Genomic DNA, 16994 nt, shown 5'->3' with positions numbered 1-16994 from the left:
TCCCATAGAGATTTTAAATATTTTGTCTTGTGTCCTTCGTCATCAAATCATAGATCATATGAGTCTTCCCAGCCAGAAATGAATAGTCGAATCGACGTCGATTCGACGTCAATTCGACGTCGATGCATCGATAAATGATCGATGGTCGAAAACTAGTCGATATTTTTATCATTTTCTACTTTGTCATAAAAATTGTTTATTGAGTAATTGCAAATATTTTTGTAAAATTTTTATTAACTTTTATTCAATTTTACGTAGATCAACATAAATTGAAAGGCGAAGTATATATTTTACTTTTTTATTACATTGTTTTTATGCACTAAAAAGTTGAGATATCGGAATGCGATATGTGTTCTTTTGCATACACAATTAAATCAACATATAACCTGTATATAACCCAGATAGCCAAACGTGAATACTCAATCTAAATCAAATAATTGCAGAAATTAAGTTGCTTGTCAATTGCTATTATGTTGCCTATAATTTAATGAAACAAAAATGTTTTTGTTAATTCAGTATTAATATGCTGAGTTTTATTGTCAAACAACGGTAGAACAATTGTTGCAAGCAATGTTTATAGCAATCTGATAGCAATATGTGAACAACGATTATTATTCATGAGTTGTGAGCAACGTGTCGGCAACCGAATGGTAATATAAAGTTAACAGAAACATGCGAGTATTACTGTTATTCATAAGTTGTGAGCAACATGTCGGCAACCGAATAGCAACTCTACTATAATAATAATTGCTGAAAAGTTTTCAGCATTTAGTTGACAATGTTGTGCATTATTATTGAGTGAGAGAAGTGCACGTAAACGCCAGTACCTAAGCGACCAACTGAAGCGAAGCATACTTGCGCATGCATCGCCTAACCTACTTTTTTACTCTTATTATGAATGTATGTATATCATTTATCGTTATGTGTTTCACAAAACTAGTGAAAATTCAAAATGGCCCAGTGTCAGCAATGCATTTTCGACTTTTAGCAGCCACACTAATAGCATATGGAAGGGGAAGACTAGTACGTATGTATGTGGGCGCTTCGCGTATATGACCTTGTTTACACCGAGCACTTGATACGCGTACTAACTAGTAATTTTTTATTAAATTGTCTTGATTTCAGCAATAAATTTAAAAAATGGTATATTAAGTTGGTACAATATGAATCAAGATAATTAAATATATGTATTATGTATACACGCATTGTTGACAGTAAGATAAATTAATAGAAAGTCACGAGTTAGTACGCGTATCAAGTGCTCGGTGTAAACTAGGCCTATGTGTAGAAGCCGCGTGTCGCGCGCGGAGGGATATCGATTCCGTCGGTGTGCGTGTATACAGTCATGAGCTAAAAGGTTGCAAAAATTTTTTTTATATATTATTATTATATAATTAGCCAGATAGCCAAATGATTGCAAATTGTCGGCAACTTATGCAATATAACTAAGAAATATTGCTATTTATTTATGAATATTTTTTTACAATTTTTTTTTATATAATAAAATTTTTACAGTAAAAGTTTACTGTAAAAGTAGGTAGAAACCTTTTTCACGATCGCTTGATAGTTGCAATGACAGAGGCTCTAATGGTGAATTTCGGAACGCAAACTAAACTTCCACGCATTATTCATACATAATCGCTGTGCGTGAAAAGATTCACGTGAACTCTCTATGAGTGAAAAATGAAAAATAAAAAGTGAAAAGTGAAACGTGAAAAGTGAAAAATGAAACGTGAAAAGTTCCACGTAAAATTACATGATTGACCCTCTGCAGCAAGTGCACATTCAGTGCGCACTAGTTTTCCCAATGAAAAACGCTACTAAAGAGAGAACTAGAGAAGCGACATTAGGTCTGTTCGAGTTGCTTGAAATCCCCAAAAATTTTTGCACTCGAGATGAGATAAATATATATTCGATCGTAAGAAAGACAGAGACGACAAAGAAATTAATTCAAAAAGGGCAGCAACACGAACAGGCTTACCGGTAATGTCCGAAGTTCTGATTGGTAATCTGATGGCTTCTCTGATTGGGTATCCCTTCCTAAGCGAGCAGCGAGAGGACCGCAGCTGTTTGAACAGCCGACCACAGTCGACATCCAGTCGACATTGGTCGACATGGTCGACACTTAGGTTAGAACCAAAAAGTCAAGCAAAGTCAAGTAAGAAAAAATAAGAATAATTATAATTATAATTAAGGCCAAAATATTTAGACACGATCCCATGACGCGCACGGAAAATCGATACGTGCAAGATGTGTGCCTGCGCGCGTGTGCGTATACTTTTGGCAGCTGCGTGCCAGATGAGAATTGATTATCACATACACAACTCGCACGTAGCGGTTCTCCGAGTCTGAGATCGTGCCAAAACGTTCGGACCTTAATTATAAAATTAAAATTATTATTGTAAATAAAGGGATATGTAACTTTGATTTATATTCGTTTTTTATTTTTTTGTTTATAGTGTTTATAATTAATATTAATATTATAAATATGGTACGAAGATGCGAAGTTTTTGGCTGTCCTGTTAGACAAAGTCAGGGGTTACGATTATTTTACTTTCCAAAATGTGGAAAACAACGTTTATCTTGGCTATCTTGGATAAGAGTCAAACGACCTGGATGGATTCCTAAAACGAATAGTCGTATATGTGAAGTAATTATCTCATCGACTAATCATTTTCATGTATAGCCGGTATATTGATAGTTGATTCTTATATTTAAGACAGTTTTGAAATAAGTACTGACTATGAATATCGACTCATATGACATTCTAATGTAATATGATTTTACTTTTTATATGATATAATACGGCGGGTCCCGATAACGCACATCCCGATAGCACACAAACCACTCACAATAGGCCTGTTCGTGTTGCTGCCCTTTTTGAATTAATTTCTTTATCGTCTCTCTCTTTCTTACGATCGAATATATATTTATCTCATCTTGAGTGCAAAAATTTTTGGGGATTTCAAGCAACTCGAACAAACCTAATGGCAGATGCCTAGAGATTTTCCGTAGATTGAGTTAGATAAGTCAAGATGATAGGTTGGTGGGCTATCGGGATGTGCGTTATCGGAACCCTCCCAATATAACATATATCTGTTATTTTGTATATATATTTTCAGTTGCACTTTGCTCTAAATTGTTATGAGAAGCGACAGGATGGCAAGAAAATATTAAAAAACACAGCTATACCCAGTTTGCAACAAGAGTCATTAGAAAACCAGTCATTTGAAAATCCAGAGCTACAAAGAGAAACATTAAAATACATGGAAAATGCAGAGCATTTAAAGGCATCATTGAAAGGATTTCAAACTTCTAAAACTAAAGTTTATTTATCGTATATTACTAATGTTTTTCATGCGAAAAAATCAATCGTTTTACATGATTCAGATTGTTCAACATCTGTTTTATCAAAGAAATTGCAATCTCAAGTGTCTTCTGTTAGAGACTCTACAGTAGATAAAGGAATTACTGAATCATCTGAATCAAGTAATAATACTTCTTTGAGCCATCCTGATTATTCTTTTTTAAATGACTCTATGCCAATAGAAGTTACACAGTCATTCTTATTTTGTCCAGTTAACAAATCTGATATACCTATAGAAAATGACGAAAGTTTTATACAATCTAATCTAACAGAAAATGTCAACACTCAAACAAATATATTTGAATATAATAATGTCAATACTCAAACTAATACATTTGAACGTCATAATATCAGCACTCAAACAAATATATTTGAATATAATAATGTCAGTACTCAAACTAATACATTTGAACGTCATAATATCAGCACTCAAACAGATATGTTTGATATCAGTATTCAAACAAATAAATTTGAATATAACAATATTTCTGCTGATAATTTTGTAACAATCGTTGAGGCATTAAAGAAAGAGATAGCTGAGAAACAGAAAAGAATTGAAAGCCTTGAAAAGCAGCATAATATTATTAAAAAAACTAGTAATAAAGTTTATAAAATGTATTCTGTCACTAAACACAAGTATGCAGCTCATTACAAACAAGTAAAACTCTTGAAAAAAAATAAAAACAAGATTTATGGTATTCTTGACAAGAAGTTGCATCTAGATCAAATAGAAGCTTTAAATAGAAAATCAAATAATGGATTAAAATAGAGCTTTGCTACTATAAAAGATGCTCTTGTTTTTAAAATGAAATGGGGAACACAAGGTTACACCGATTTTGTTAAGCGTCTTCCTATTTATCCTAGCATTCGGACATTGCAAAGACAATTATTTCATTTAAAATTTAATAGCGGTATTCTATTAGAAGTGTTTGACATGATGAAGATTGAAGTACCTTGTATGACCATAGAAGAAAGAGAATGTGTAATGGTACTTGATGAAATGTCAATAAAACCTAGCGAAGTGTTTGATCCATTAATACAAAGAATGATTGGATACTGCACTTTTCCTGCACACTCAGGAATTGCAACAAAAGTTTTAGTTATTTTATTGGCAGGAATTTCTCGTAGATGGAAGATTACTGTTGCTTATTATTTTACTGGTACGGCAGATTGCGAATGCAAAATACAAGATGTAAATGCTACAGAAAATGCATTAAAAACAATCATTTTCACTTTAATTGAAAAGGCAGAAAATATTGATCTGCGTGTCAACTCAGTGATCAGCGATATGGGCAGTGACAACAAAGCCATGTGGAATGCAGAATTCGGAGTTGGTTGTACCAAAGAATATGTAAAAACAAGCATTATACACCTTGTTAGACCAGCAAATAGATTATATTTTATTCCTGATCCAGTACATTTGTTTAAGAATATTAAACATATGTTGGAAAATAATAAAATTATTTTCCTGCAGATATCTGTGCCGCAAATAATTTATCTAATTCTTTAGTAGATATTCAACATATTGAAACATTACTGCATCATGAGAACAAGCATGAATTGAAAATAGCTTATAGACTCAAAGATACTAATTTACACTGCAAAAATCAATATAACAAGATGAGAGTGTCTACCGCTAGTTCAGTTTTAAATAAAAGAACAGAAACAGCATTAAAAACTTATGCCAATTATATAAGTGATAATTTATTTGAAACTACAGCTTTTCTTATTAATCTTGTGGATCGTTGGTGTTAATTGATGTGGACTGTATATAAAAATGTTAAATTGAAGCAATTATTGCACAAAATAAAGTCTTTATTTTAATATTATGCTCTTGTAACAAAAAGTTAATGATAATAAGTAACTAGGCAACGTGCTATTAAATATAAAACAATGAAGTTTGAAACGCGTGATAAAAGTAATTCAATATCGATTCGTAACGTAGAGATATTCAAAATTATAATCTTTAACAGTTGGTTTAACATCATGACAAATAGATCTCGTATCTTTGCGCTCAGTAAATCCAATATTAAGATGTATAATGATGTTATTGCTCATCTAAGGAAAACTCAGCAAATATTTCGTTCCATGTTAATAGGGAAAAAAGGACACTGGAAGCCAGTACTGGAGTAATAATGGCAACAGAAAGCATTATCGAGTTGCAGCAATATTTTTTAAATGAAAACGGGAATAAATTTTTTTTTAACAGACCGTTTCACGCAAGATTGCCTCGAAAATCTATTTTCTCTTTTAAGATTTAGGCAACCTATTCCAAACTTTTTCTTGTTAAGCAAAATTTAAAAGTTATTACAATCACTCAAGTTTGCTCATGCTTTAAAATTACAAGTTACAATGATGATGAGAAAGATGATAATGTTGAATAAGTAAAGTTAGATTTCTTAAAAACGTCACAGGAAATAGCAGCAGCTAGACAAAAAGCAGAAAAAGTAGATGTTTTCATGGAAGGTGTTGCCATTAATATTCCAGAATTACAAGATAGTCACATGAATTTAATTGATTCTTGGGAATAGCCCATTATGTATGATATTGCTGGAGCAATTGTACATTCCGTTAAAAAAGCATGAAAATATGTGATACATGTTACAAATCTGTTCTGTGGCAAGGCACAGATTCTCATCCATTTTCGATTGTTGTAGATTTTCGAAGTTATTATATAGAGATAATAGCTTGTGCAAGGTATCAGATTCTTGTTTAAAAACTATCATGAAAGCTGAAATTACATTTCGAGAACTGAGAGACTCATTTGAAAAAATAGAAAAGATTAAAATTATTTACTATCTTGTTGAGAAGTTACTATATGTTTGGGAAGTCAATATTCTACAATGTTACAATATTACTGTAAAAATTTTGACTAAGTTTCTTTGTATACGATTTAGAATGTTTAATCTCTAACGTAAAGAATACATAGAGAAAGAAAATAAAAGCCGCACACACAGTAGCAAGACAATGGATATGCATATGATTGTTGAAAATCTTTAAAAGTTTATTTCTTTCCTTTTGTGTTTTGATTGAAAATATTAAGACACAAAGGGAAAGAAAATCCAAATAGATGTGTGTTATATCAAAAGTACAAATTAATTCTTACCTATGATTCTACATATGTGATATTATAAAATTTAAGAATTAAACACTTTTTTGTTTATCTAATATTATATAAATTCTAAATATTATGTAATATTATGAAATTTAAGAGTTAAAATTTTTTTGTTTATGTAATGCTACATAATATATATTATTAGAATACCGTTTAACTACGTTGTAATTAGATATAGGCAATTTTCAATCGCTCAAATAGTTATAATAATCGGAAATTTCCGCAATCATTTGTAAAAATTTGTTTTTATGTCTTGCGAGGAGTGTTTACTTCTGTTATATTAAAGTGAAATATTAATAAAAGTTTGTATGAGGAAATGGTATTATAAAGAAATTAATATCAAAAATAAAAATGTAAAAGATATAATTATTTTAATGTTTTAATGTACAACAAACTTTTTAATGTACACCCAAGGACTTTGATTCTGTCCATGGGAAAATTTTCCAAACTGAGAAGTCACTATTTTTCTACATACTTACAGTTCATGATTAACGTAACAACCAATAAGCTCTAGTTGTTTCATTAATCATGAACTGCGAGTATGTAGAAAGTGGTGACTTCTTAATTTGGAAAATTTCCCCATGGACAGAAAGTCATTGGGTGTACAATATTAAAAATAAAAATTATGAATTTTCATTAAAAATTACAAGATTCCATCTTTCGTACTTTGGCATAATAGTTTTTCCATCGTCGTCCACTTGAACTTGTCCTAGTTTTCATGAATTGCTTCATACAATATATCTTACTCTCCATTTGTTCAATAGCAGAAAGCATCATTGTCACTTTATTTAGGTTTGCATTATGCTCATGTTCCAGATGGATGATTAATTGTGAAGCTTCATCATTTTGAGTTTTTAGCTGATCGATGAGCAATGTATTATTTGTAATATCAGCAATTTCAGAATTAGATTGATTTACAGAAATGTCTGAAGCTTTATCAATAATTGTGCACTGTAAGGAAAAATGATTATATTAAAGAAAACTACGCATAAAAGATACAATTATTTAAAACACATATACATACACAAATATAATATAATTAACTCTCCTCAAACTAACCTATTTTTCATTTCTTGAATAATCTGAAACATAGGTGACTTTTATCTGTGCTGATAAAAAACGACGTGACTTGATAGATAAGTCCTCATATTAGCAATTTTTTTTAGAAAAGGGAGGTCAATCCCGTCTATTTACTGTCTATCCAATAAATTTAAATTGAAAAATCTGAGTCAATAATATGATCCAGGTAATTTAACCTCTTTTCGAAAAATTAATAAGACAACTAAACTAACCTGATCAATATAATCCAGCTTTCTTTTACCATCATTACACATTTAGCTCACTTTCTAACAAAACAGAAAAATAGTCATGTTCAAACATTGGCTGCATTCAGCAGACTCAACATGTTGAAATATTCTTCTAGATCATCCAATCAAATTTTTAGATTTAGAAGAATATACCAATGACTGCGTTCAGCAGACTCAACATGTTGAGATATTCTTCTAGATCATCCAATCAGACTTTTAGATTTAGAAGAATACACCAATAACAGCAAGCGCTCACTAAACTGTTGAGTCTGCTGAACGCAGCCAATAACAGCAAGCGCTCACTAAACTGTTGAGTCTGCTGAACGCAACCATTATAACCTTACTGCAATTAATAAACTCAGAACCAATTATACAAGTATTACTTATTTCTTGCTGTGACATTTTTAACGTTTGGACATGATCCCGTGACGCGCGCAAAAAAATAAAACGTGAAAATTGCTATGTGTATTAAACAGTAAACCTTAATTTCACGATGACGGAGTATCAATCATGACGTTTATTAAGTGGAGTTTGTTGACATGGAGCGGTCACAATATGTCAGTGCTGAGAATGATGGTGGGGATTCGAAGAATATATACAACTACACAAAACTCGTTCCACTTAAGATTTCGACCGTAGCGCCCACAATCTAGTGGAACGGCAAATATTGCGGTCGTGGTCGTTGTCGTTGCAGGCGTTAAGTGGAACGCACCCATAGAACATTATTGGAGGTAGTGGTGGGGGTTCGATGTCGCTTCTCTCTTTATATAGGTCTCTATCGACACGTTTTTGACGTTTTGAAATCACACGGTACATACATACATACCGTGCAGAATAGAGAGTGCGTCATTGGAGCAACCAATAAGGGATCGACCCAGACGCCATCCTATTTCTAAGGACTTTATAGCAACGCGAAAACAATAGGAACTCTGAAATAGAGGCAATGGGAGGGATGCGATTGGATGCGATATATGCAATAGCTGCGTTCAGCCAGACCCAACGTTTGAGTGAACGTTTGCTGTTATTAGTGTATTCTTCTAAATCTGAAAGTCTGATTGGATGATCTAAAAGAATATCTCAACTGTTGAGTCTGCTGAACGCGACCATTGACTGCGTTCAGTAGACTCAACATGTTGAGATATTTTTCTAAATCATCCAATCAGACTTTCAGATTTAGAAGAATACACCAATAACAGCGAGCGCTCACTCAACTGTTGAGTCTGCTGAACGCAGCCAATAGCGTTTTTCACTGGAAAAACTAGTGCGCACTGAGTGTGCACTCGCTGTAGGTAATTGGGCGTTTCCGTTGGTACCGTCATCGCGCAAACCGAAACGTCCAATTGCCAGCGGTGAGTGCACACTCAGTGCGCACTAGTTTTCCCAGTGAAAAACGCTATAAGGATGTGATGTTTGATTTGGTGGGATGTTGGATTGTTGGGGTCGTCAGGGAGGCTCTTAGCTCTTATTTACATTTTGTAAAGTAGAGTCTTGCCTGGGGTCAAAGCCGTGTCTCCGACGTATTCCCGCTATTGATAAGAAGGGAGAGAAGAAGAGGAGCTCGCGCGATTTCTACTGCATTATCTCCGACGAGAAATGTCCGACAGCATGGAGCGCGAAAAAAATGAGAGGTTAAGGATGCTCGAGGAGGAAGAAATGAAACGTGTACTCACAGGTAATCGAATATACATTTACAGCATGGATATAATTGGAATGTCGGGATTGAATGCGATCGCGTAGAAAGGAGATTATAATTTTGGAATATAATTTTGGAATTTTTAATGTGATTTTAATGTAATAACGGATTGTAAAGAAATAACGTCATTAGCACTGTATTCAGTGTATTGAATGAAAAGCTATAGTTTTTTTTGTTAGTATATTAAATTACAATCTAAAATTCGCATCAAATTTTAAAGTATAGATAATTTTTATTTCTAATTTGTAATGTATGTGCTATTATATAGAGTGGTCTAGAAAGCTCATATCTCTTAAAAGCAGATTCTTTGGAACATTCTAAGAAAAAAATCTTCATCCATATATTTTATTTTTAATTTCTTATGTAGGATAGAGTAGGACTTTTTTTGTTTACTATTCTTTTGTAGCACTGTTCTGTTGAGCTATTCTGTTTGCAATAATGTTTATGTTTCTACAGCATATATTATTTCAAGGCTATTTAAAATTCAACAGATAGCATAATTGATCAAAATATGCTGTCAGAAACATAAATATCACTAATAGAAAGTATCCTATAGATGATAAAACTTTGCTCTACTGCATGCACTTTAATACAAGATATTTTATAAAAGTTATTACAATCAAACATGATTTAAAAACAAAAATAAATGTAAAATAAACACATTTATAAATCTTCAATATTGAATAAACTTTAATTATATTGTTTCATGAGTCATCAGTCATACCAATTTTGTTTCAACAGGAGTCATTACCATTGTTAGAGGAAACCAATAACCATCATTAGAGGAAAAGAATACAATATTTGTAAAAATAGTTTAAAATTAAACTGTTTTGATGTATTGATGAAAATTGAAGCAAGTTTTTTAATTCATGTTTTTGTGAATTGCATTATACATAAATGTAGCTTTTATATATTATAGATATTAAATCAAATATACAACATTACTGAAAAGTAATAATTAGAATAGAGTGGAATTTTTTTGTTTAAGAGTATTAATAGAACATAAGCATAAATTTCAAATCATTAATACATGCTGTCCAGAGACAAATATTACTGAAGTACCCGAGCCAAATAAGGCCCACCTAACTTGTTTTATTTTTTATAAATTTTATTTACAAAGATATTGAAATGAACTAAATGAAAATAAAATGTTTATTTCAACCACTTGCCAAAATAAAATTATCTATATAAAACATTTTTGAATAAAAAAGAAATTTTTTTAAACTTACATTAGCCCTTATTAAATTCTTATGCTTTTAATAAGGCTCGAATTAAAAGTAAATTGAAAATAACAAAGGAATTAAACATATTTTCCAGCTCACTGTTAAAATGATTATTAATCACAAATACGAAATTCTTTAAGATCTATTTTACTGTAAAACATCACAATTATTTTTAATTTTGTCTATAATTAATATTTAACTTTAATAAATTCTGGCTATTTTAGTGCAATTAGCTTATGGAAAGTTAGCGTCATTGAAAATCATTATTCTCTGTTGCAAACCACATACATAATAAACAAATGGCAATGGCTATAACAATAAATGTACAAGTTGGCTTTATTTAATAATACATTATTTATAAAAAAGTATACTTATTCCAAAAAATTGATATATATATATATTTGTTTTCTGTACAGTTAGAAAGTTAAATAATATTATAATATATTATAATAAATTATAAAATAATGTATACTTATTAAATTTACAACAAATTTTTATAAAAACGACTGATTTCCCCACTTTGTTACAAACTTTTGTTGCATTGAATAAACGTGTTACTACTGGTATTGATTCCTTAGTCCCTCTTTATCTACTTTTTATGACACATCTTTTAAGCATATATTTTAAATATAAAGCGCATTTTTAAATGGTAAATTTAAAAGTAGGCCTTATTTAGTACTGGGCCTTATTTGGCTCAAGTATCTTAGATGGAACTGTTTCATGGTTGAAAAAGTTCCACTACTCTACATGTCAGAACATGTTTAGTTTTTAAGCAAATACTATTTTAAAACTTTATTTTGATTACAAATTTATTTATTAATAATTGATATTTTATTGATTTTTTTTTAAGGTATTGGGATCTATGAGCCAGGAATTACATATAAACAAATGAAAAGACTACTCGAATTTGTAAATGAGTCTCAAGATACATCGAACATTGCGAATAATAAAAATACTCAAGAGGTACAAAATTAAAATAATAATTTATACATGTTGTATATAACTTTCAGTTATTAAGACTAATCTACAAAGCTCTTTGCTTCCTGTTTTTTTTTGTTTTTTATTTATTTCTTATCTACCTCTGTGCAACTATTTTATCATGTTTTTTGTCACGTGTTGTCTCTTAACTGAAGTTAGTTAACTTTTATCTTCTCTATTTTGATAATGCGTATTGCAAAAAGATAAAAAGTTGATAACCAAAAGGCAATAAATGGGAAACAAAGAACATATTGTAGATTAAGCTTAAGAAGGTTCTCCAGTTTTACATAATACGAAAATTTGAATAAATATTAAAAATCAGTTTATGATTAATATGTAGGTATTCTTGAATTTTTTTAAATTTCTTTACAGTAGCTTTTTTTAAATAAATTTCTAAAATAGCATCTTATAGGAAGAAGAGTTTTAACTAATTTAATTGCAAACAAAGTATAAGAATTTTGAAAAGTTATATTTATTAGAAAAAAAGGAGCTCAACAAATTTTGGAATTAAAAAAACAAACATAAAACAACCTACGTCGGCCTGTAGTAGATCTTAAGTAATTTGATAGTATTGATGCTAAGAAACATTTATAAGATCACTCCTCTGAAAAAGTTATAAAGAATGAAGAAATGACACCTTAGAATAATTTATACATTTAGTAATGTATACATCAGCCAGACTGGAACTCAAATTTTCCTATATTCTATGTGGATGTTGTATTAATTGGATTACCAAAGCATGTGATGATATTCTTTACAATAACCAATGTATATTAGAAAATCTTTTTTTATGCGACATAATATCAAGTGAAATTGCAATATTAAATTTTGTAAGAATTATTAGACAGATACACTATAGACCAACATGGATTGTCTCATTTCTATGGTTGACATTTTCATTGGTCTGAATTTTAGTTATTCTAAAAATAAAATTTTTACATTAATCATTTTCGTGTAATAGTGTGAAATTGATCCGGGAGTTTGTGCGAAATACCATATCATGCGCTGAGCACCGCTAGGTGCGAATTGTTTATGACAATCGTCAATTTTTGTCTGACGCGTGGTCTACTACACGTAAACACACTCGCACACAGTAATGTTCAGCATGCGATATGAGATCTCGACTTTCCATGCCCTAGTCATGAATTATACAATTCTTTTTAAATATAACATTGGTGAAAATGTGGCAATAATGCTTGTCGTTATGTTTAAAACATTATAAACAATTCTTTTTATATTTTTTCTACATCAATATTGTTTAAATTTTGTTTATTATTTATTATTTTAAAGATGGCAATGTTAAGACTCCTGAGTTGAAGAGATTTTTTTAGAGGTCTTTGCACATAATATAAAAATTTGATAAAAAATAAATATAATCAATATATAGGCATTTTTTTATTTTGTAACAGTTTGTTAAAATAACTTTCTAAAATAGCATAAGTTTTATAGAAGAGAATGCTTTAAATAATTTAATTGCATACAAAATAATAAGAATTTTGACAAATTATATAAGAAAAAATGGAGTTTAAAGGATATTTTGAAATAAAAGAATAAAGTTTTATAGTATTATTTTCATGTAAGAATATAAAATGATTTTTAAATATATCGTCATATTAGTGAAAATGTGCTATTGTTTGTTACTATGTTATAAATTAATAACTTTTAATTTTTTTTACATTAATATTCACAACAATGTTATAAAGAAATATTTTTAAATAGCAAATTATCGTTGTTACTTAAATTTTTTTTATTATTTATTAATTTAATATCATGATAATACTAAAATCTTCTATATTAAAAGATATATAATGATATATAAAGTCTGATAACTTTTCTCCACTTTTTTAATCTGGAGAACCTTAAACATAAGGTATTTTATATAATGATATTTACAAAAAAATCAGAAAGCAGATGAATTTATTGTTTGGTTATGAAACTTTTTAGGGGACACAACATTCCGATAATGAATGTTTATCAGATATTACAACCAATGTAAATGTGCAGCAAGAGGTGACCTTGCAGGAGAGTACGGAGATGCCGAGACCGTCGTATTCGTATAAAACAAATTGCACGTCTCCGACTATGCACGAACGTAAGACCGCTCACTATATCAATAATCCGGAATCTCCGTCTCTTGTCGAAGCACGGAACTCTGTGTACAAGCCTAAAACAGGCTCTGACAGCGAGGAACTATTTGATATCTCCAATTCCACGCATAGTACAAATCGATTCCCCTCGTTGAGATTGAGCTCGCGAGAGTGCCAGAAAGCGGCAGAAAAAAGAATGTCGCAAGACGCACAGGGAGAGGTCGTCCAAAAGCTAGAGAAATGGCGATTAAACCCGCTCGATGTCTGTATCAACGATGAAAATGACGTGCCTTTGCGACAGCCAGCTCGACCTTTGGCTCGGGAACGTATGCCATTTGAGCATTGCAAAGAGGTGCACGTGTCCGATCAATGCGACCAAGTGATACGGTCCATGAGCCAGCATTTGAAGGAAATGGCGGACTTGTGGTACACTTGGCGCCCCATTACCAATCCAATATTTCAATGGGGGTCACCCATTCAGGTGGGTACCTCCCTACAATCCCTCCCTACGTATCGTTCATATCGCTAACGAGCGAGTAAAATAACTGCTTTTTGAAGAATGTATATTTAACACGCGTTTTTCCAACACATTTGTTAATATACAATTCTGTGTATTATCTAATAATTTATGTGCAGCAATTCTTTTAGGTATAAGATTTCACATTTGCTTAGACATATTATTAAAACCATATTTACTTTCTATATCTTTTGATATATTTAAACAACTTTCCACATAATTTCATTAAATTTCAGTGATAAATCTGGTAAAGTCCTTGAAGTTATCAATAAAATCAAATTGAAAAAATTTAATTTATGATGAAAAAAGTACATTAATTTCTAGAAATATGAGAACTATTAGAATGCGAATAAGATTTGATTTGACCCGGATTTTAATCTACATGATTTTAATCCAAATTATTTGAAAATTTTGAATCTAAAAAATTCGAAAATTCACATATTGATCTTACAAAATCATATTTAAATTAACTTTATATTATGTCATTATTTTTCTTTCTTATTATCTATTTGTTTTTATTATCTATGTATTAAAAATTTTAATCTAACAATAATTATGATCAAATAATTGAATCTCGTCAAGAGGGCCAATGAGAGTCAGCGCGGATATAGGTGCGCGAATGTTTATTTCTTGTCCACGACAATTTTCAACGTGTTATTTTAACTAATTACAATAATTCCGGACGTTAGAAAAAATTGGGGTGCATCCACCCTTTTATTTTAGATATGTTGATGATATGGTGATGGCAGTTCCGGGAAATCTGATTGACCTTACGTTAAACACGTTTAATTCGTTTCACCTCAGAATGCAGTTTACATTGGAAATAGGGGGGGGGGGGACAAGATAGATTTTTTGGACATCACCATTATTAAGAATGAGGATGCTCTAATTTTTGATTGGTATCACAAGCCTACGTTCTCGGGAAGATACTTGAATTTTTTATCGGGTTACCCCTTGTCTCAAAAAAGGGGAACAATTATGGGAATGGTTGACAGAGCGTTTTTACTATCTGACCCTAAATTCCACAGTAAGAACATTGAGCTTATTGTAAACACACTCCTAACCAATAATTATCCTGTAGAATTTATTTTCGAGACAATAAACAGCCGCCTTAAATCGCTTATCAATAAAAAGACAATTAATCAGATAGACGAGAACACAGATATTGACACAAACAATAGAGTGCCATGGTTTTTACTGCTATACATTCCTTCAATCTCCGAGAAATTTAAGACTATTACCAAGAAACTTAATGTAAAATTGTCTTTTTTCAGCCTTAATAAATTAAGCAGATTTATTAAAGTGCAGAAAGATGTTCTCCCAAATAACCATAAGAAAAATGTAGTTTACAAGATTATGTGTAAGAATTGCGATGCTTCATACGTAGGGCAAACGGGCCGAAAATTGAAAACAAGAATCACTGAACATCGTAACTATATTAAGTGGAATATAAACAGCCACTCCGTAATCACTGAACATAGATTAAATTTTAACCATGACTTTGATTGGGAGAACATAATAATCCTAGACAATGAGCGGTTTTTGGGTAGGCGACTTATATCAGAAATGTTACATATACAATCACAGAATAATAGCCTTAATTTGCAAACAGATACTGATTGTTTACATCATGCATATCTGTCATTACTTAACAAACTGTAACAGAGTCAATAATTTACAAGATCAGATTCTCGTTATTTAATTATTTTTATGTATTATGACAAGCTGCGAACGACTTTTCTAGTTACTCATATTTTCTTGTATTTTCTTATAGACCGTATTTATGTATTTATTTTGATCTATGTATCCCCAACTGCATGTCTTTGCGTGCGAATCTGTAACAAGACTTTGAAACCGAACACACAGCCAGTATACATTTTGACTTTCGATAGAGAGCATGACCTGTTGTCGAGTGTATACGAGTGTGACAAGAGAATTAATTATTCTTACGAAATTTAATCCTATCCAAGGCTTCTATCGTCCTCATTAGTCAAGAATGGATGAGTCAATCAATTTTGATCAATTTAAACAAGTTCTGTGTAAAAAACGTCTGATCATTGAACAGAAAAGTCTTTTCTTGCGACACTGTCACGGGGAAGATGCCACAGCGGATTTGGCAAACCCCCGGTGACGCGATGTCCTCCCGTTTTGCTGACTGATGAGATTTTATTTTGTATATATATATTGCGCTGAAGATGACTCAAAATGAGTCGAAACGTCCGGAATTATTGTAATTAGTTAAAATAACACGTTGAAAATTGTCGTGGACAAGAAATAAACATTCGCGCACCTATAGCCGCGCTGACTCTCATTGGCCCTCTTGACGAGATTCAATTATTTGAAATTTCGAGAGTCTTTCACCAACTTTAATAATTATGTTGTTAATTAAAAGTTATGTTTCAATGATTTGATTCGATTTGACGTTAAAACACCTTGATTCGTACATCTCTGATAATTTCTTGATGAATATGTTTGTCCTTGTTCTCTTTTATTAAAATGTCTCTTAATGTAATTTCATTCTTTTTTGAGACTAATAATACACCATATACGATAAGATGCATTTATTAAAGGAGAAGGTGGTATTACAATCCCTATTTACACTTTGTGCAATAACTTTGTTAATAACCAATATTTTTAACTGAAAAAACTTAATAATTACATTCTTTGATATGTTGTTCAATCGATTCTAGACACAAAATTTATAAAA

General features: G+C 31.1%; 3 protein-coding genes across 13 annotated transcripts in view; 2 read left to right on the top strand and 1 right to left on the bottom strand.

Moving 5' to 3' along the window:
• Positions 1 to 1971: 1971 nt before the first annotated feature.
• LOC105193322 (THAP domain-containing protein 5) lies at positions 1972 to 5195 on the top strand. The gene is made up of 3 exons (XM_026139394.2): positions 1972 to 2158; positions 2460 to 2650; positions 3123 to 5195. The coding sequence occupies exons 1-3, from the start codon at positions 1987 to 1989 to the stop codon at positions 4134 to 4136; spliced, it is 1377 nt and encodes a 458-aa protein (XP_025995179.1). The 5' UTR covers positions 1972 to 1986; the 3' UTR covers positions 4137 to 5195.
• Positions 5196 to 7010: 1815 nt separating this feature from the next.
• On the bottom strand, positions 7011 to 8877 carry LOC105193318. Of its 10 annotated transcripts, none has more exons than XR_005575428.1 (4): positions 8173 to 8877; positions 7775 to 7828; positions 7507 to 7564; positions 7270 to 7433 (listed from the first exon to the last, which is right to left on the bottom strand). XR_005575428.1 is itself a non-coding variant. In XM_011157725.3 (3 exons), exons 2-3 carry the CDS (start codon positions 7814 to 7816, stop codon positions 7119 to 7121), a joined length of 357 nt encoding a protein of 118 aa, XP_011156027.1. In that variant the 5' UTR covers positions 7817 to 7828; positions 8271 to 8526; the 3' UTR covers positions 7011 to 7118. The 10 variants fall into 10 exon arrangements, 2 of the variants coding, with proteins under 2 accessions (XP_011156027.1, XP_025995178.1); XR_005575427.1 differs by having other exon boundaries at positions 8271 to 8867; XR_850588.3 differs by having other exon boundaries at positions 7542 to 7564; positions 8271 to 8866.
• A 273-nt stretch (positions 8878 to 9150) lies between these two features.
• Positions 9151 to 16994, top strand: part of LOC105193320 (beta-mannosidase) — a 44565-nt gene continuing 36721 nt past the window's right edge. The window contains exons 1-3 of one of the 2 annotated variants that reach the window (XM_039452877.1): positions 9151 to 9461; positions 11556 to 11668; positions 13628 to 14251. In XM_039452877.1, the coding sequence (XP_039308811.1) occupies positions 9383 to 9461; positions 11556 to 11668; positions 13628 to 14251 (816 nt within the window). In that variant the 5' untranslated portion in view covers positions 9151 to 9382. The remainder of the gene's footprint in view (positions 9462 to 11555; positions 11669 to 13627; positions 14252 to 16994) is intronic. The other variant, XM_026139390.2, reaches the window with a different exon arrangement.

This window comes from Solenopsis invicta, chromosome 8 (assembly GCF_016802725.1).
Source record: "Solenopsis invicta isolate M01_SB chromosome 8, UNIL_Sinv_3.0, whole genome shotgun sequence".
NCBI classification, from domain to species: Eukaryota; Metazoa; Arthropoda; class Insecta; order Hymenoptera; family Formicidae; genus Solenopsis; species Solenopsis invicta.
Note: the sequence above shows the minus strand (reverse complement) of the source record. Positions and strands in the feature narration are given on the sequence as shown.